The sequence below is a fragment of the Bos javanicus genome, chromosome 5 (genome assembly GCF_032452875.1).
Source record: "Bos javanicus breed banteng chromosome 5, ARS-OSU_banteng_1.0, whole genome shotgun sequence".
Classification (NCBI taxonomy): domain Eukaryota; kingdom Metazoa; phylum Chordata; class Mammalia; order Artiodactyla; family Bovidae; genus Bos; species Bos javanicus.
This window is the reverse complement of record NC_083872.1, coordinates 32,709,563-32,729,546: the sequence shown is the minus strand read 5'-3', so window position 1 is coordinate 32,729,546 and position 19,984 is coordinate 32,709,563. Positions and strand designations below refer to the sequence as shown.

At 39.9% G+C, this 19,984-nt stretch overlaps 1 protein-coding gene across 5 annotated transcripts in view; it reads right to left on the bottom strand.

Moving 5' to 3' along the window:
- Positions 1-2,062: 2,062 nt before the first annotated feature.
- The window catches only part of SENP1 (SUMO specific peptidase 1), a 52,761-nt gene continuing 34,839 nt past the window's right edge, over positions 2,063-19,984 (bottom strand). For all 5 annotated transcript variants that reach the window (XM_061416310.1, XM_061416314.1, XM_061416311.1 and 2 more), the window contains 6 exons: positions 18,844-18,975; positions 7,780-7,983; positions 6,662-6,741; positions 5,759-5,843; positions 5,147-5,242; positions 2,063-4,183 (listed from right to left, as the gene is read on the bottom strand). In XM_061416310.1, coding sequence (XP_061272294.1) covers positions 4,121-4,183; positions 5,147-5,242; positions 5,759-5,843; positions 6,662-6,741; positions 7,780-7,983; positions 18,844-18,975 — 660 coding nt within the window. In that variant the 3' untranslated portion in view covers positions 2,063-4,120. The remainder of the gene's footprint in view (positions 4,184-5,146; positions 5,243-5,758; positions 5,844-6,661; positions 6,742-7,779; positions 7,984-18,843; positions 18,976-19,984) is intronic.

The window sequence follows — 19,984 nt, the reverse complement described above, 5'->3', positions numbered from 1 at the left end:
GCTTTGGGTGTGTGCGCTTTGAGTGTGTGGAAGCAGTGAGTATAAACTCGTAAGGGGTGCTCTGGACTCCCTGTGCACCTCTCACCACACGCTTTCCTTTCCCAGCACCAAAGTTCTGAGGATGGAACCAGACTCTCCAGAAGTCAAGCGGTTGATGGTTACCCCTCAGTTTAGAATGGAGAAAAGTCAGCAGCTACAAACTGTTCCATTAGGGAGGACTGACCTGGGCCTTACCTCTAAGATTAAGCCAGTGCTAATACTGGCCTTAAATTTGACTTTGGCATTATGGGCCTCAATATCATTTAAGAATCTTAGACCTTGACAAGACCCTGGACATCCGGTCCAACCGCTCCCAGTTGGAATTACCCCACCTCTGACAGGCCAGAGCAGCAGCCTGCACAAACATTTCAAGGCTTATCCTCCAGCTCAAAGTCCCTTAGTTTCACATTTCTCTCTCACATGGATGTCTAAGCACTCCCTTCTCTTAGTGTTGACCAGCATGACCCAACTCACCTCATGTTACATCTCTCCCTGCCTCCACAGCTGGGTATAGGAATTATGGGCTCTTAAAAGACTACTGTTAGAATTCAGCAAGGCAAAATTGGCCTGGGCTGTTAGGAAAGATACTGGGCTGAGCCCTATTCATCCCTTCCCAAATGTTAGGATCAATTTGAAGCTATGGAGATTTTTCCTGGGCAGAGAAATATGGCCACTTGGCCAGCTCAGCAGTAGTCTGTCAACAGGGCCCAGTAGTCTTACACATCCTTTTTTGATGCTCTTGGGTATGTGAGCCCCCAGAATGAAAGCATCAATATTCCACCCTCTCCTCCCCCACTACCTTAGCCCATCCAGGTGGAACAAGGGAGAAGACAAAGCCCAAGTATCAGCTGTCTCTTACTCCGGGTCAAAACACTCAAGAGCTGGAGGGATGGCATGGGAGAAGGACCAGAGGCTGAAACATTACAAACACTGGGGCTCTGAAGTGAACACTCTTGACTACCCACTGGAGCCTTTCATGGGCCACATAAAACCAGGTGCTGATGGACAGACTATGTAATATAGTTGCTGGCAGTGCTTTTCCAGGTTTCCTGTTTCTATCCCAGAACTTTGGGGCTAATATTATTAGAGGTAGTGGGTAGAAGATGCTAGGGCAATTACAGGGGCTAAACAAGAAAGAAGTTTTCTATGAAGCACCTCATATATACAGAGGAGTTAATTTTCACAGCTGCCAGGTCAGATGACAAAGTACTCTTGCATTCAACCCTAAACAGGGCTCCAGGAAGCAACAGTGGGTCTCAGGGGGCCCGGTGACAAATGGGATGGAACTAGTCTTGAACCATGTGTTCATTCTCAAATGCGCAGGAATGGTCTTTCTCCATAAAGGGTCCAGGAGTGATCGGTGAGACTGTTTCTACTGAAGGTTATGTATCTGGCAACTAGAGCTTGTCATCCATCACTGTTCCTTTTTTTAGAGGAGGTAGGTAATTATGGGGCTTCCCTGGTGGCTCAGTGGTAAAGAACCTGCCCGCCAATGCAGAAGACACAGGTTCAATCCCTGGGTGGGAAGATCCCCTGGAGGAGGAAATTGGCAACCCACTCCAGTATTCTTGCCTGGGAAATCCGCTGGAGAGAGGAGCCTGTGCAGTCCATGGGGTTGCAGAGTTGAACATGACTCAGCAAGGGAATAATGACAAACAACAAGGTAATTATGAGCACTGGGCACAGGAGAGAGGGGAAGACTGGAGAAAAGGAAAGTCATAGGCTTTAGTTTAAAGCAGGTTAAACAAGATGCTGATAACATGCCCTTGGCCATGGAAGGCAGGAACATCACATTCCTCCACCCTCCCACCCCAGTCATCAAGGCCCACCCTTAAAACGAAGAAGAAAGTTTCCAGATGCTAGTTCTGCTCTTCTTGGGCAGCTCTCTGGAAAGAATGGCCCCCACTACTGGTTCCCACTCTGGACCCCAGTCTGTGTCTCAGCCTGGCCCACTCACGGGGTGGTCTCAGGATCACTAACTTCACCTTGTATAAAACTATATTGGTCAGAAAGCGGGGCCAAATTCAGACAGGCTTAACAATTCCTTATATATTTTTCAAAGTGCTTTTGTTGCATGTTTCATTTTCTGCTATACATGGCAATAAATATTTGTTGCTTTGGTCTGTACAAAAAGTCTGTGAGAAGGTAAGACAGATGTTATCTAAATGGACAAACAATAAATACAGACAACTATCTTGTTCTGAGTTCCCCAGACAATAGCAAATGTGCCTGAAAAACTCAGGTCTTTTGATTCATGGTCCAAAATCTATACCATATTGCCACCTTTCAAGTTGTCACTTCAATACATTAAGTACCAAGAATCAATGTACAGGAGTCCCACAATGAGCCTGCATGCCATAGCTTTCTGAGAGAATGTGAAAAGTCCCAGCAACTCATATGTAGAAAGCTATTTATTACCTACAGAAAACACCAAAAAAAAAAAAAAAAAAAGGAAAAAAAGGGAGGAAAAAAAATGAAGAAAGAAAAAAAAGAAAACAAACAAAAGGTGGTCTTCCCCTCAAAGGCAGGCAGTATGAAAAAGGTAGGACATCTAGTTGCTGGAGTGGAAAGAGTAACATTCAGTTAACAATGGAATATTTAAAAAAAATAGTTTTCTTTTCAAATTGTAACCTGTGGTAACACATAGAAAAATGTACTAAACAAGCTTGATATAAAACAGAGTAAAATTTTCAAATAAGCCCAGGGAGAAAGCACAATGTTGGAAAGGATGAGGTACAAGGGAAGAGAAGAAAAGATCTCATACAAAACTACCTATTACAATACAGAAAAAAGTATAAAATGTTCCTATTTTGGAACTTAGGTACAAAATGACACTGGCATTGGATCATTTCACTATCTAGCCTGAGGAGCGCTCAAAAGGTGGGGGAGATGCTACAAGGAACAAAAAGAATAGCAGTTTTTCAATCTCAAGTTGATCAGTCCAAATTCCACCCGTTTTCCATTTGAAAATCTTGCCTTCCTCTGTAACCTCTACCCCAAGCCAAAATTCATCCAGGCCTCAAAATACTCTTAGGAAGTCCACAAACACCCTACACATAGGGGCTGGGATCTGTGTATGCTGGAGCTAAATTTGGAAAATGGTAATAAATCTACAGGCTAAAATGGTGAACACATTCAGCCTTAAAAAAAAAAAAAAAAAGCATATCCCTGTGAAATATATATATATATTAAATTCTCTGTGGTTAGAAACATATTTAAACTAGCTAGCCACAGACCAAACTAGACCTGCATTCATCCAAAGCTGGAATTTTATGCTAAAGACTGAGGTCCTTCTTCTTCTTGGTCAGAAGTAGGTAGCAGTAAAAGTGGCGCCTTTGTTACTCCACTAAACCACTCCCTGGGTGGGTCTTCCCCATATCATGTGTTGTGAGCACATGCAAACCACTGCTTTTAAGGAAAGGACTGCCTGGGACTTTGGGGTCCACCCAGGGCTCACATGTGGTGCCTCAGGAGGGGAAGAAGCTACAGATAAAACAGCCTTGTACAGAAGCAGATGGACTTCACAAGGGGCATGTAAAAAGGACAAGTCCTGGAGGACAGCCTTATGCAGGTGCCCCAAAGTCCAGTTTACAGTCACTATCCTGGTGACACATTTTGAAAATCCTGTGTGTATGTACGTGTGCGTGTATATGCTGGTGGTTTTCATCCCTACGTTTTTACCCACATCCATTCCTACCTCTTAGTAAGGCCTAACAACAAGAGTTTATTCGAAACCAAGAGTCCTTCCAAGCTTCTCTCAGGCCCCTAATTAAGAGACTGAGTGAGGCTGGAGCCCTTTGAAAACAAGATGGCAGAACTGAAGAAGTAAAAAGCAGTCTCTCTCTTCAGATTAGGGATGTCCCTCACCCCTTTCACAGCACCAAAGTTTCTTTGCAAAAATAGTATCTGAGATACAAAAGGAAAGGCAGATGTGCTTGTGAGTGCATCTCTCCAGGGCCTGGTCCAGGATCAAGGACTTTACAAGAAGAGAGGGTTGGGAGCAGCTGTCTCCAAGGTCTCTGGCTGTAGACAACAAAGAGCTGGTCCCCAACAAGTCCATGTCTGCTAACTGAGATGGTCTTCACAAGAGCTTTCGGTGGAGGATTTCCCAGACCATCCGCTTCCGGAAGTAGGGCATGTGTTGCTGTAGGGACACAGAGATACCTTTATTTTCATTTCTTGCATGCAGACCTAACACTCCTTTCCTTCTTGAGGTTTTCACCTAAAATAGTCTCAGCTGCATTTTTGGTCTTTCAAATTGCTCATTCTTCATTACGTGTGATTTTTTTTTTTCCTAATGCTTTTTCCGATTACTATTGCTATTGCTACTTTTCATTGTTGTAAACCTAGGAGTTTAATTAGGCATCACCAGGAATCCCCAGGCTATCCTCAAATGTCTCCAAGAATTTTAAGAATGGTGTCTAAAAAAGTCCTCTGTGTTGAACTTTTAAGAGGATATGAGATCTGAGGCTTGAAGATCAAAACTCATTTTGCCCCCAAATTAAATGAACTTCAAGAGTCAGCTCAACCCAAGGGCTGCGGTGGAAAATCTAGTATAAAATCATTACTTTAAACAGAAGCAAAGGGTTAAGTGGAGGACACCAAATAAACTATAATCTCTAGCCTCAATTCACTTTGGTTTCCAAAGGACCACGTGGACAGAAATTAACGATCACAAACTCTAAGGAAGACTGATCAGCTGCATAAAGCGAGGGGAAGAGGGCAGCATAACAAACTACACTAGATCAAGGTGTGGCCTGTTCCAAAACTTCATTGCTACCAAAAAAAGGGAAACTGAGGAAACCTGCTCTGGTCCCAGTTTTCTGCTTCTTACAGGATTTGGGGTAGGCGGCGTATATGAGCAGAGAAGAAGGCTCTCCTATTGGCCGGGATTCCTTAACTACAATATATGATGTATCGTGACCCAGGATGTGGCCTATCATTATCCTTCCTTTTCCTACGGCACAGCACAGGTAGCAACCACCCCGGGTTATGAGCCACAGAATGAAGCAGAGCCCCCTAAGTGGAGCAAATGGAGAGAACAACATCTATCAGGCAGCCCGGACACAGGGTGGTCACAGAGCCCCCTCCCGAAGGCTTGGCGTACCTGTGTGAAGTTGATTGGTCTGTCTTTGGTAATACAGTCAGCATATTTGCAGGCAAACATGCCACAGTCACTTCCATTCATCTGCTGTGGAATTTCCTAAAAGGCAAAAAATAACAAAAAGGTGACATCTTTCCAAGCTTCCTTCCTTCTTATTCAATTATAAATAAGAACCAAAGGATATAAATTTTCCAGGTTTCCCTGAATTCTAAAGAGATGGTCCTGGTCCCCCACTCAGAACAACACAGGCTCAGAGAGCAAAAAAATTCAGCATCTCAGTCCAGCCTGTGTACTTCATGTTTATCACACAGGAGACTATCTGAGATTTCTATGATACCCAAGGGTGTAAAAGCTGGTCCCTCCCACAAGGGCCAACCAGTCTGCAAACATTTTCTCCCATAGATGAAAGTTTAGCAAAATAGCTGGGCATTTAGAAAACCTAGTTCTTCATAAGAAATGTATTATTGATTTTCCCACAGATAGCTTACTCTACTCTATCTTCCCTGGCTGAGGTCAGGCCAGACACTTAGAAGGATGCCAGGGCCCAAGCAGTATACTCCTTTTCTAACCAATACTCTAATCTCAGGATTTCCATCTCACCAAGATGAAATGTACCTGGCTTTTCTTGCTGAAGAGCTGCCAGCCATTGGCGTCAAACTCTTTTCTTTTCTTGTCAATGCTTTCTTGCTTCAGATATTGCCTAAGGTATTGGGAGAGAATGAGATGAGCTTGGGGAGCTGCCACTGCAAAAATGGGGCTGACAATCCTCAGGAAGAATTTTCTTCTGCCATGTCTAAGGAAAACAGTATATATTGCTGGACAGGGAATCTTTAGAACTCCCACAATTCATGCCCACTCTGTCAGCTCCAGAGAAGCAAGACCTCTGCCTTCAATACCCAGGGCCCTTCTTCCTACTGTCCCCACTGAGGAACGAGTTTTGATCTTTTCCTTGGTTTATATGGTCCTTTAGAATTCAATCTAATGGAAGGAAAATGTTTCTCTAGCAATCCTGAGGTATATATTTATTTATAGTCTTGATTCTTTTGTATAAAAATTCAATCCAAATCAATTAATCCACCTCATGGAACCCACCCCCTCCTGGCCACAGACGTTTTAGAAAGAGAAACAGGTGGAATGTAAACCAGATTTGCATTCTGGTTCCTAGTTGAGCCATTAACTAGTAGGACCTGAGCAAATCAAAGTCATCTCTGTGGGTCTTGGTTCCTTTATCTGAAAAATTAGGAGGTTGGGATAAATGACTTCTAAGTAGTTTCTGTATCTATATGTCTATATCCACTCTTTATTTTCATGCACTGGGACAGTAATTATGCCCATCAGGATGTATTTTTGGTATTATTATATTATTATTAAACTTTACTTAGATGGAAAATATCCATCTTAATCAATATGAACATTTCCTTTATTAACCACTCCATTGAAGGTATCAGAGAATTGAGTTCAACAGCTAGAAAAACATATATCCAACACCAAACTCTTCATCTTCAACTCCCTACTTACATGAGGATTCTGCAGGCTTCATTGTTTATCCCACCCATAGAGTCGTAATAGGTAATATTCTTCTTTCTAAAGTCCACAACCTGGGAATAAAAAAAATTCTCTGTGTTTATGAACTGAAGAAAATCTCAGCTTTTCCCTTCCCTGGAACTTGGAACCTTCTGCCAGATTTCCTATGAAATCATGACAAGTTTGATGGATACTTAGCATTATACCATGCTTCATCTGCAGAGGAAAGAAGAACAGGGTGATTATTTACTCAGAACTATGCTGGGGGCTGACTAAGTGGCCCAGTAATTGCCCTGAAACCTTTTTCTAGTTTTCAGGGTCTCCATTTGCAACGGAGGCAACAGTGAAGACACGACGTGCTCTTCAGAGAATGTAAACTAAGTGAGATCATTTCCACACATTTTCAGAAAGATGGTAAAAGATTCTAGGTTTTGTTTCTTGGAGAATTTCCTTTTGACTTAATACTTTTCAAATATAATTCAAGACAGGCTTTAACTTGTATACTTTTATTAATATATTAAGCTAATGTATCCATGTTCTCAGAGTCATGTTTGCGTTAGTTGCTCAGTCATGTCTGACTCTTTGCAGCCCCACAGACTGTAGCCTGCCAGGCTCTGCTGTCCATGGAATTCTCCAGGCAAGAATACTGGAGTGTGTAGCCATTCCCTTCTCTAGGGGATCTTCCTTACCCAGGGATCAAACCTGGGTCTCCCGCATTACAGGCAGATTCCTTACTGTCTGAGCTACCAGGGAAGCCATAATAAATTATCAAGTATGCAAGGCAAATCATGATTAGGCAGAAAATAATGGTCACAGAATCTGAGTTGGCAGCATCATTAAGAAATCACTTTTTCTCCCCATGTGTTCCTTGCCTTTAGGTTGCTTTGATTATAACTCCATTTTTAAGTATTTCCAGAAAAGAAAATTTCAGAGCTTTTTTCAAAGTCTAAGTATCTCCCACTCTTGACAGGGAGTTTGCTAATCTATCCAATTTTTAGATAATTAAATGCTACTCTTTCAATCATCTATGTAGAACTAGTATTCATTGCTCTCTGTGTATTCTATTATATAGACTTCTTTCGAATTTTATCAGTAATAAAAGAGGCACTCACAGCAAGACACCAGTGCACTCCTAGGTGAATAGGCACCAAAAGAATGTCAACAGAAAAGACATCCACTTTCTTTGTCCAACGTTTCACTGCTTGATAACCAGCCGTTTTTAACTTAGTGAAAAAAAAGGTATTAAATGCATGTACACTTGGCAATCCCTTCTCTTTACTTCGCTCCATCAGCATATTCATGTAGAAATTGATGATCTGTGGAAAGAAAGTATATGTATTAAATTAGATACTCCAGCCTTTTAAAACAGTTGTGTTGTAAGAAGGAAACACAGTTGCTATACTGCACAGCATAGGCTAGTTCCCTAATCAATTCAGTTATGACCTCAACACCCAACGGCCTAATATCCCTATATCAAATTCTGATTAGAAAAGAGGGGGCCAAGGTGGTTATAAACAGTGAAAACATAAAAGGCTGATACACATATATATGGTTCAGGATACATATGGGAAGATGTTGGCCAGACGTGTAGAAGGCTAAAGATTAGGTTAAAAAAACTAGAAAATGAGGAGGAAGTACTACAAGATCAGAGTCAGAAAAAAGGAAAGGAAGGAGTATGTGCAGGTATACATTACAAGCAGGAGTTCAGCAAGGCAAACATTAGCAGTTCCTTTAGTCTGCTGGGACTGTGCAAGCAACTTAAACTCTGAGCTCAGAGTCTAGTGTTAATAAAAACTAAGATTAGTAGTTCAATCCTTCTATGTAGGTCTCCTGATTTTGCACAAAGACAGAAAACTCTGCCCCATGACTTAAGACTGTATTTTCAGCCTAACAAGTTACTTAGCAGAAGCAAACTGTTTTGGTCTCAAGTAGAACTGAGTGACAGAATAAACCATCAACTATATTGGAACAACATCTCTAAACTTGTAGTAGCTTGGCAACAACACCTTTATCCAGGCAGACATGGATATACTATAACCTACATTACGTAAGAGCTGAAAGTAAAACCACAAACATGAAGAGTCAAGTTTTCTCCTAGAATCTATAAGGCTAGCTGCCTTATATTTGTTGATTCCACTTATTTCTTCAATATCAAGTATGAGTGAAAGAAATTAAAACGCTTGACATGGGAGATATGCTAATGAAACGATGTGTTCTCTAATAGTGACTACATTGTCCACAGTTCCTTTAGGTCTAGGACTCCTTGGTATTAAAGCCTCAAAGTTACTGTGCCGGAAGTTACTGCATACTTATGTGGCCAGCTGAGGTCAGGCCAGTGTCCGTCAACTGCAAGGAATGAATGGGCTAACTGATCCAAAGCTTGGAAATATGACTAAGAAAACAGGCACATTTTTCAGAATGCTTTTTGGGGAATGGGAAAACACCCCCGTCCTTTGACAAATATTTACACACTAAGATGCCAGAGCGGTGAGCTACTGCCCAACAGTAGGCAACTACATACTGGGTATGTAGCCAGGAACACACTGGAGCGTGGTCTAGACTGGAGAAAGGGCCTACAGATGAGGATGCCTAGGTAGCTGCAGGGAAACCACATTCACCAAGAAGTAGCACTCTGAGGGTGGTGGGAAGGAAAGTCAGGACCGAAGAAAGACACTGTTCTTACTGCATTTCTGAAGATAGAGCAATAGGCTCAGGTGGCAGCTGATTCTCTCCCTAGTGTGATGCCCAATAGGTAACTAGAGCTCAGTTACCTATTTATCATATTAAAACAATGATAATGAGTTAGGACACAATTAGGATTGTAGGTTTCTCCAATTCAGGTTTTTAATCTCACTCTATCCTTGAGGTTAATGGTGCTAAAGGATGCTTGTAGGCTTGTGAAGGCAGCCAGGAATGCAGGAGGATCTACCTGCTCAGCAAGCACAGATGTCTTGGCTATAATCTACATCCTCTGGTGAGAGAAAATTAGCAAAAAGGGATTGATTCCTCTGGTATTCTATCCCATGACATTACCCATGCCATGAGGCGAAACCTTTCAATTCAAGGGGTGAAGCAAACAGGCAGACAACCTGTCAATCACTATAAGCCAAACCCTCCATGGGGGCAGACAAGTTAAATATTGCAACAGGCAATAAGGACTTAAGATGGAGGTGGAAGGAACAAGAGAGATAAGGACAGCCAAGCACATGAAATGGAGAAGGCAATGGCACCCCACTCCAGTACTCTTGCTTGGAAATTCCCATGGACAGAGGAGCCTGGTAGGCTGCAGTCCAGGGGGTCGCTAAGAGTCGGACACGACTGAGTGACTTCACTTTCACTTTTCATTTTCATGCATTGGAGAAGGAAATGGCAACACTCCAGTGTTCTTGCCTGGAGAATCCCAGGGACGGGGGAGCCTGGTGGGCTGCCATCTATGGGGTCAGACCTATGGGGTCAGACAGAGTCAGACATGACTGAAGCGACTTAGCAGCAGCAAGCACGTGAAAGCCACAGAGATATATCTCCCCCAGGTGCCCATCAGAGGGGTATATCTGGGATCATTACCCTGAAGTGAAAAGGGTGACATAAATGAGCGTCATGCTACATACGACTATCCTATTTTTCAGGGGGAAAGAGTACCAGAAACCAATTAAGCTCAGCTGCGCTTACACAGCCTGAGTTGTTTGGTTTCTTATGTTACTTTGTTATTTTGACAGAGTGGACCTATAAAGTTAAAGACCAAGCCAGTTGAACAGGAACAGAGACCTAGTGATCAGGGCACCACACTGAGAACCCCTCTTCTCTGCTTTACTTCTCCCTCCCACCAAGGTTTCTCCACTGTGAGGGAAATGGCCTCCTCCAAAGTCAGCTCATTACTTAGCTCTAGGGAGTGATCTGGGCTCTTTTTCATTTGCCCTGCATCCTAGGAGGAGGGGACTTGGTGGCCTCACTGTTCCCTCCTATTAGCTGAGGATGTGTAATCTGACATCTGAAGCAGAATTTAGATCCAAGTTTCTCTCCTCAGTTTTTCAGCTATTACTCAGTCCAAATAAGGAAAATTGCCATAGTTCAGCCAAGACACAATCACACCAAAAAAAAAAAAAAGCTAGAAGTTAGAAGAACAAAAAGAATCTTACACATCATCTCACAGAGGAGGGCTAAAGATGAAGGAAAAAGAAATGAGAAAAGGGATCACAGTGTCAAAGATAAAAGAGAAGCAATGATGGTCAGAGCAGCTGCTTATATTTTGTGACGGCAAGGGTCCCTCCCCTCCTGTGGTAGAGTCTTTCTGTACATGGGACTCTTCTTAGCTCCAAAAGATCTTGAATTCCCTTTGGAATTGGGGATGAAGAGTAACAAGCCTGTCTGTCTGTGCCTACTGTTTGTCTTGCACTTGCCACTCTTTCAGGGGCCCACACTGCCTCTGCCTGCTGCAGTCCCTGGTGCCTAAAGTACTGCCTTTCCTGCCTCCTTCACAGCCTTCGCCGTGAGAGTCTACTTGTCTATGCAATCTTGTTTGGGGGTGGAATGATTGTTTATGGTGTCTTGTTCCTTTGTGATTTTATGTGAAGAGCTGCCAGGCTAAGTTGAAAAGAGTGTTTCTTTAAAAGAAAAGTCTACAATGTTTTCAAACTCAGTACTCAATCCCTTGCCTGTATGTTACCACAATGACACAAATGACCACTGCTATTTGTATCTTCCTTCTCAAGCAGTAAACCAGCCAAACTATTTTCTCATGCATTTAGAAGTAAAATGCATCACTAACAGTAAAGTCTAACTTTTAACCCTTCCCAATTTCACACACTGAAGCCTTAGAAAAGACTTTGGAAAAAAGTGTTCTAAAAGTCCTGAGCATGACAGTGTTCTGAAGCAGAGATCAAGATAACTTTTGGAAAAGAAAAAGCTGTTTTCCTACTCTATCCCTCCAGACTTTCCCCTCTACCTCCTCATTCTTATTTTTAAATTAGACTTATCCTTGTCAACCACAAAACCCAAAAGACTAAGCAACAACCTCTGAATGTTATAAATCAGAAGGTCACTCACTCCTAAGACCTAAACCTAATAATACTATAGAAACCACGATAGCAGACTTAAGGGAAGCTCTGAGTTACGGCATCCCTCACTGTGCCCAGGACTTTTCTCAGATGCAAATTAAAGTAACAAACGATTAGAATTACTGCAAAAGTTCTAGAGAAAGACAGGCAGCATCTACTTTTATGGAGTCATGACAACTGTAATTACTATTCTCCCTGTGACCTGACATAAATCCCTAGTTTATCAAAAGGACTAGTTCTATTAGAAACACTTTAAAGAGGTAATCTATAATGATGTGGAATTGTCCAATGAGTCATGTTAGAAAGACTACATTGTAACTTCCATTCTGATCATTAGCATATGGGAGACACCATCATATTCACTTAACTACTTTATTTCATGTTGTCTCATTTTCTTACCTTTTGATTCAATCAGTTTTTCTTTCCTAAGAAAAATCTATTTCCTGTGCTAGGTTTGTCTAGTCGAGTTTAATGTTTTATAGGCTGCTTCTTCTCTTACTGAGCATCACTTAGATTTAACATCTGCTGAAGGCCCTGCTTCCCTGGTGGCTCAGACGTTAAAAGCATCTGCCTGCAATGCGGGAGACCCGGGTTCGATTCCTGGGTCAGGAAGATTCCCTGGAGAAGGAAATGGCAATCCGCTCTAGCACTCTTGCCTGGAAAATCCCAAGGACAGAGGAGCCTGGTAGGCTACAGTCCATGGGGTTGCAAAGAGTCGCACAAGACTGAGTGACTTCACTTTCACTTCACTTGGAAGCAATTAATAATTGAGACAGAGGTGCTGAAATCTTCAACATTCATACTTACGTATGAATTTGTCTATTTCCCCTTCCAGTTTTTTCAGTTTTTAGTTTGTGTATTTTGAAGTTCTGTTATTAGGTGCATACATACTTACGTTGTTACTCCTTTTGATGAATTTCCCCCTTTACCATTATGAAATGTCTATCACTGGTAATATTCCTTGCTCTGAAATCTACCAGTGTGATATTAATATAGTTACTTCACCTTTCCTTTGTTTACTGTTTATATGGTATGTTTTCTCCACCCTTTTACTTTTAACCTGTATGTGTCTTCACATTTAAAATGTTTTTTAAATGTGACATATTTTTAAATCTAATCTGTAATTTCTGCCTTTTAACTGGATGCTTATACTGTCCAGTACGGTAGCCATTAGCCAGATATAACTCTTGAGCACCTGAAATTTGACTAATTCAAATTGTGTTGTAAGTGTAAATGTGTTCTAAGTGTAAAATACGTATATTTTAGAGAAGGCAAAATATACCATTAATAATATTTTAATATGTATTACATGCCAAAATAAACATATTTTAGATTTATTGGGTTAAATAAAATATATTATAAAAATTAGTTTTACTTGTTTCTTTTCCTTTTTTAAAATGTAACTATTAGAAAACTTTAAATTACATATATGGCTCACATTATATTTCTACTGGGTATGCTGAGTTTGGTCATTTACATTTAATGTATTGAGACTGTTGTTGTTTAGTCACTAAGTCACGTCCAACTCTTTGTGACCCCATGGACTGCAGCCCACCAGGCTCCTCTATCCATGGGGTTTCCTAGGCAAGAATACCAGTGTGGGTTGCTATGCCCTCCTCCAGGGGATGTTCCAGACCCAGGGATTGAACTTGAGTCTCCTGCACTGACAGGCAGATTCTTTACCACTGAGCAACCAGAATACTGACATGGCTGGTTTTAAATCTACCATCGTGTTCTTTTCTTTTTTCTGTGTCTCATCTGTTCTTTGTATCCTTTCTTTGCCTTCCTTTGGATTGAATATCTTTTAATTGCATCTTATCTCCATTACCAGCTTCTTAAAATACCTCTTTGTTTTTTTACTGGTTGCTCTAGGATTTACGTCTGTAACTTATTGTAGTCCATCTTCATAAAACATCATACAACTTCATACATTGTGCAGGAATCTTACACAAGTACATACTTTCGTTTCCCCCTTTTGTGTTATGATTATCATATATTTTACTTTAACATGTTATAAACCCTACATTGTTGTTTTCTTTATTCGACTAGTCCCTTGTCTTCCAGAGATAATAAAGGATGAGAGTGTTTCCACTGCTCTTCATTCCTTGTGTAGACTAAAACTGTCAACTGAAATTTTTCCTCTGCCTAAAATATCCTTTAATATTTCTTAAAGAAGTCTGTTGGTGATGAATTCTTCAGCATTTGCTTGCCTAAAAAAGTATAGCCTTATTTCTTCAAAGATATATTTGCTGGTATAGAATTCAGGTTGACAATTTTCTTTTTCCTTCAGTATTTTAAAGATGTAGCTACACTGTTCTCTGGCCTACATGGTTTCTGACAGATCTCTGTTCCTCTGTATATAATATGTCTTTCTTCTGGTTGTTTTTTTCATTATTTTTCTCTTTATCAGTGGTCTTTAGCAATTTGATTACTATACATTTCAGTATGGTATTTCTCTTTCTTGGGGTATGCTGAATTTCTTGAATCTGTCAGTATGCTTCCAAATCTGGAAAATCTTCTACCATTATTTCCTTAAACATTTTTTTGATACCACTTACACCCCATCTTCCCTTCTGGGACTTCAATTACATGCTTAGACTTGATATTGTCCCTGAGCTCACTAAGCTCCAGTCATCTTTTTTCAGCCTTTTTTTCTATTTCACTTGGATGATTCATACTGCTCTATTTTCAAGGTTACTAATTTTTCCTTCCACAGTATCTAAACTGTTAATCTCATTTCATGTATTTTTAATATCAGATACTAAATTTTTCATCTCTAGAAATTCAATTTGGATCTTTTTTTATATTCTCAATTTTTCTCCTCATAATGTCCACTTTCCTCTACTTACCTGAACATGTGGAATATTATTTATGGTATCTGTTTTAATATCTTTGTTGGCTAATTTTAACATATTTTTCTTTTCTGGGTATTTCTGTAGTGATTGTTTTTTTCCCTTTGTTATAGTTTTCTTCTATTTCATGCCTGGGAATTTTTAATTAGATGCTAGACTTTGTAAATTTCAATGTTGTTGGGTTCTGTTGTTACCAGAATTTGTTGTATTCCTTTAAATATTGTTGGGTTTTGTTCTGTGATACACTTCAGTTACTTAGATCAGTTTCAAGCTTTAAAGACTTGTATTTAAGCTTGTTACCATGGGTCCAGAGCAGCCTTTACTCTAGGGCCTGCCTTTCTGGCCCCACTCTTGAGGCAATGCCCTTTTGAGGACTCGCTATTCAATGTCCCACAACTCTTCTACTCCCGTTAGTGGGGACATAAACTGTTCTTGGCACCTGTGTTAGCTCTCAGGCTTGTGATGATTCCTTCTTCCTGGTGGTTCTTTCCACAGCCACTGGTAGTTTCTTGCCATATATGTACAGATCAGCACTCAGCCAAAGATTCCAGGGGGGCCCTCTGCACATCTCTGGAGCTTTCTCTTTGTTCAGCAACTTCCCCACCAGTATTTATCTCACAAACCTTAGCCACTTTGGCCTCCATGAACAGTGTCTCCTCTACTCAGCAAGACTGCCAGGCACTGCCAGGTTTTTACCAACTCTCTCCCTTTAGCACACCACCCCAGGAAGCTGTGGGAATCACAGGTTCATGCTTTTCACTTCCGTCCTCTCAGGAATCACTGTTATCCAGTGTCTGAAAATTGCTGCTTCAGGTGTTTTATCTACTGTTCTATTTGAGAGAATAAATCTGATCTACTTTATTCTATCATGACCAGAAGATGTCAAACTTATTTGTATGCCTAAATAATTTTCACGTATTTCTAAATTTATCTGATGCTTTATAAAACAACTATTAGGCCCTCTAAGAGCAGAATTAGCAGGCCATAAAGAGAAACACAAAGCCTAAAGTAGTCCTCACTTCAGGATCATTAACCTGAAATCTTAGAGTTGGATTCCATAAGTTATTCAACTCTATCTTCAGGAAATAATACACAATTTCTATTTGCTATTTCAATTGACATTTACTTAAAAATACTTCCTTTTGTTTTTTTTAAATTTTATTTTTAAACTTTACAATATTGTATTAGTTTTGCCCAACAGTGAAATGAATCCGCCACAGGTATACCCGTGCTCCCCATCCTGAACCCTCCTCCCTCCCCATACCCTCCCTCTGGGCCGTCCCAGTGCACCAGCCCCAAGCATCCAGCATCGTGCATTGAACCTGGACTGGCGACTCGTCTCATACATGATATTACACATTTGTGACTTTCAATCTACTTTTGTAACTAATTCCTCCTCTCTTTAACCCTGTCTTCCTTCCCTTAATTAGATATTTCTATCACTAATCACCAGACCTGGTACAGAAATCTCCATCTATATGTTCTCACCTTTCCAGTCTCATTTTGTAACTCTTTGCAAGGCAGCCAGTTCCCACATTCCAATTTTGAGAAGTTTCATTTTCTTACAGTGAGGTACAATGTTAATCCTTTCATTAGTCCTCTGAATTTGCATAGAATTTAGCTATTCACTTATATACAAATCCATTCTTACAAATACCTTGGAAAGCTTATTGCAAGAACAGGCACTGTGGCCTACTCTTCTTTTGGAAAAACGACTTGAGAAAGAGTAGCCTAATGGCTATTTGTACATATCTCAAATATAGGACTTCTTGATTTTATTTTCCTTATAAGCTAAATCTGATCCCTTTCATTTCTAGGATCTTATATTCTTTGTCTGTAAAATGTCAATCACCTTTCTTGGGAGAAAATTTTAATGAAGTCTATAAAACTGACATGAGAAACAAAAATAAAAGAAAGGCTATTAATGAAAATATCTATTTGAGGGAAGGAGAACAGGATTGAAGAGGGAGAAAATTACTTGCAAAATATTGAAGGTTCACAATTGAGAAACAATTAAATACTTCAAAATGAGTATGAATACGTAAGGATATCTACTAACTCCCCTTCAGAATGTTATCAGCTTTTTAAGGGCAGTAACTCTGAAAGTGTGAGAAGTGTGGTACTTTGAAAATGATGCTTTTTAAAACAATTATTAAAGTACTTATTAAAACAGTTCTCATCATCATCATGGACATGTGAACTGGCACCTGCTTTCACAGTTAACATTATTCTCCACTCAGAAGACAAGGACTCCTTACAAACGGGTAAGTGTGGTAGAGATAAAGTAGACAAGGGATCTTTCCTTCCCCTTTTCTCTTCTAAATAATGTAATTTCCATTAACTTTGCTTGCTAAAAATCCTCTGATGGACCCAGGGAATGGAAAATATGTTCTGATGAACGCTGCCTCTGTAAGGGAGCTCACTGAGGTAACTACCACAGTATGTATAACAAGAACTCAGCTCATGTCCTGCTCACTGCTGCCCCCTAGAAGTTTTTGGGTAATTTACAACAAACAAGCTGCAATCCCAATAGAATAACTGGGTCCCATTTAAAAGCAGCAGGTAAAAATTGCCAAGAGACCTCACATTAACATCTTCAAAGAAAAATACTTAATTGGTGGATACTTTTGACTGTTCTCGATTTTTATTTTGCTCTTTGATTTGGTGAGCTCTTTTTTTTCCTGTTATTTTGACCCAATGTTCTAATACCACTATTCTGGGCCACAAGAAGCAAGAGCTGTTTCTTGTAAAGCAAGACGGTATCTCAAACCATGCCTTCTTTACTATTGTCAGAGATATTATTCAAGGAGTGATGAACTTCTGAAATTTTATCTTATAAACTCACCAAAGGCAAAGAGAATGGGCTAGTTCAACAAATCCCACAGAAAATCAACCTACTGGACATGATATATGGCTCTAAAATTCCCTATATCTAATCCTGCAACAGGATCCAACTTAAGATTCTAAGGCAGTATGATATAACAGATAAGACCCAATGCTTGAGTCTGAATCCTGGTTTGCTATTACAAAGTCATGTATCTTTGCAAGTTTCTTAATCTTTTTATGTCTTATTTCTTCATCTATTAAATGGAGATGATAAAACTATAGCATCCATCTCCACGAATTGTGGTGACTATGACATGAGCAGAACACATAAAACACTTAGATTAGTGCCTAACATGAGGTAAATGTCCAACTGATGTTGGCCAAATATTAATATTTGGAAGGTCATACACATACAAGGCCAGGATACTGGTATCTAGAATATTTGGTTTTTGTTCAGTTGCTAAGTCAGGTCCGACTCTTCTGTGACCCCATGGACTGTGGCCTGCCAGTACACGGGATTTCTCAGGCAAGAATACTGCAGTGGGTTGCCATTTCCTTCTCCAGGGGATCTTGCTGACCCAGGGATCGAACCCATATCTCCTACATTAGCAGAAGGATTCTTTACTGCTGAGCCACTTGGGAAGCCCCCTAGAATATCTAGTGCTTACTATATTGAGTATCTAAAAAGTTTCCATAGCGATGAAACTTGAGTACACCCAAGATTTTAGGCAGGAATGCTCCTAGTAAGGAGGCAGGTACTTAGGGGAAAACCCCAACCCATTTCTCTTCTTTTGCTGTGAAAATATCCTTGTGAAATAAAACAGGCTCCTACAGGTTTAGGAATAGGACAGATCAGTTTGAAGATTCTAACACAAATAATCTACATAAAATAATTAGAACATTCGGGAGCCAAGAGCCGTAACATTTTTAAACTCAATACCTCAAATATTTAATAAAACTTCTTCAATGTCAGTTTAAAACATATCATGTACAAATATAGGCTATTTTAGAAAGCTTACCACTCATAACCTAAGTGACCTAAATACAGAGAGAAAGGGTAACAGAAATGGATCTCTATATGGAAATCCCAAAGTATTCCTTCATGTGCTGCAACATGGTCAGCTATTAAATATTTGCTTAACAAAAGATGTGAACTGCATGGCAGGTGGCTTAAAGAGTAAAAATACCAATGAGTAAACGTCCTCTCTATCAGTATCCAAATCTTCGATACACAAAAAGGTAAATCAGCAGGACAGAATCAGCTGTCATAGCTTTCTCCATTTTCCTGACTAAGTGTGAGGCAGTATGGTAGAGATACATATTTTAAACAAACATCTCAGGTGATTTTTTTTTTTTTTTTATGTACCTTAATATCTGGGAACTGCCTTTAGTCTGCACTTGATGTTCACGTTCTATTTGAATATAAAAACAAGTGTGAGATTACCTCATCATTGAGCCAGTTAAGGTGATTTAGAGTTTGAATATCTTTGCGTGTAATGGTCAAGCGGAATGCTTCACTCAAAACTTCATCCTGGTTCCCATTACGAAATACATTCTTTATTTCTTTCTCCATTTCCTAAGGAATCAAGAAGTGTCAGAGATTAGGCATACATGGTCTCGGACGTACCAATTTCTCATCAAGCCCCATGCAATCCCCAGACTTAAATCAACCATTTACTCCTAACATTTTGGTTTCTATTCCTTCCAGTAATCTCCTGATTACTTCCTTCCATCCTAGCTCTTCCTCCCTTCTCTTTTTCAGCACATTTCAGACCCTTATTTCATATTATTTCTTGAGTCTGAAATAACCTTCTGCTATCAAATTTCCTAAGCCCATTAAAAGACCTAATTATATATCTTCAGAGCAAACAATTTCCTGAGGAACAGACTCTTTCTCAAAGGTAATAAGGAAGTAAAAGTAGTGATGTCTTTTAGACACATTTTCCCAGAAAAATTTGTGTTTTTTTAAATGTAAAAATGTAGAATTCAGCACAACTTTAGTGTTAATAAATGTGTTATACTCACCAGCTATATGACAGGTTTTCAAACAGAAGAATGAACTAAGAAACAGATTATTTTTAAATGTATGCAGACTTTTATGTATTTTCCAAATTTTTATACTGAGTTTTTATTACTTAAAAAAAATGGTAAGGCTCAACTTATTATTTGATGTAAAAGTACTATACATATGCATTAAGTATAAATGCACAGGAAATGAAACAAATTTACTGAATGCTTTTTCACTGAAATCACTACAAGTCACCCATAATTCTTTCCTGCATTTTCAGTAATCTTTCAAAAACAAAGCCAATATTGTTACACAATACAAATGAAAGCAGGAGTATGGAATACAAATTAAATACCAGGTGTTCTACTACTGTTTTTTTCCTGTCTGTTTTTTGGCTGCACCACTCAGCATTTGTGATCTTAATTCCCTGACCATGGATCAAAAACACCCTGCAGGTGGAAGCACTGAGTCTTAACCACTGGACCGCCAGGGGAGTCCCTGATCTATTACTTTTATGTTTGAAATTTGTCCAAAGAATTCTCTCTAAACACAACACCTGCCAGTGTAGGAATTTATA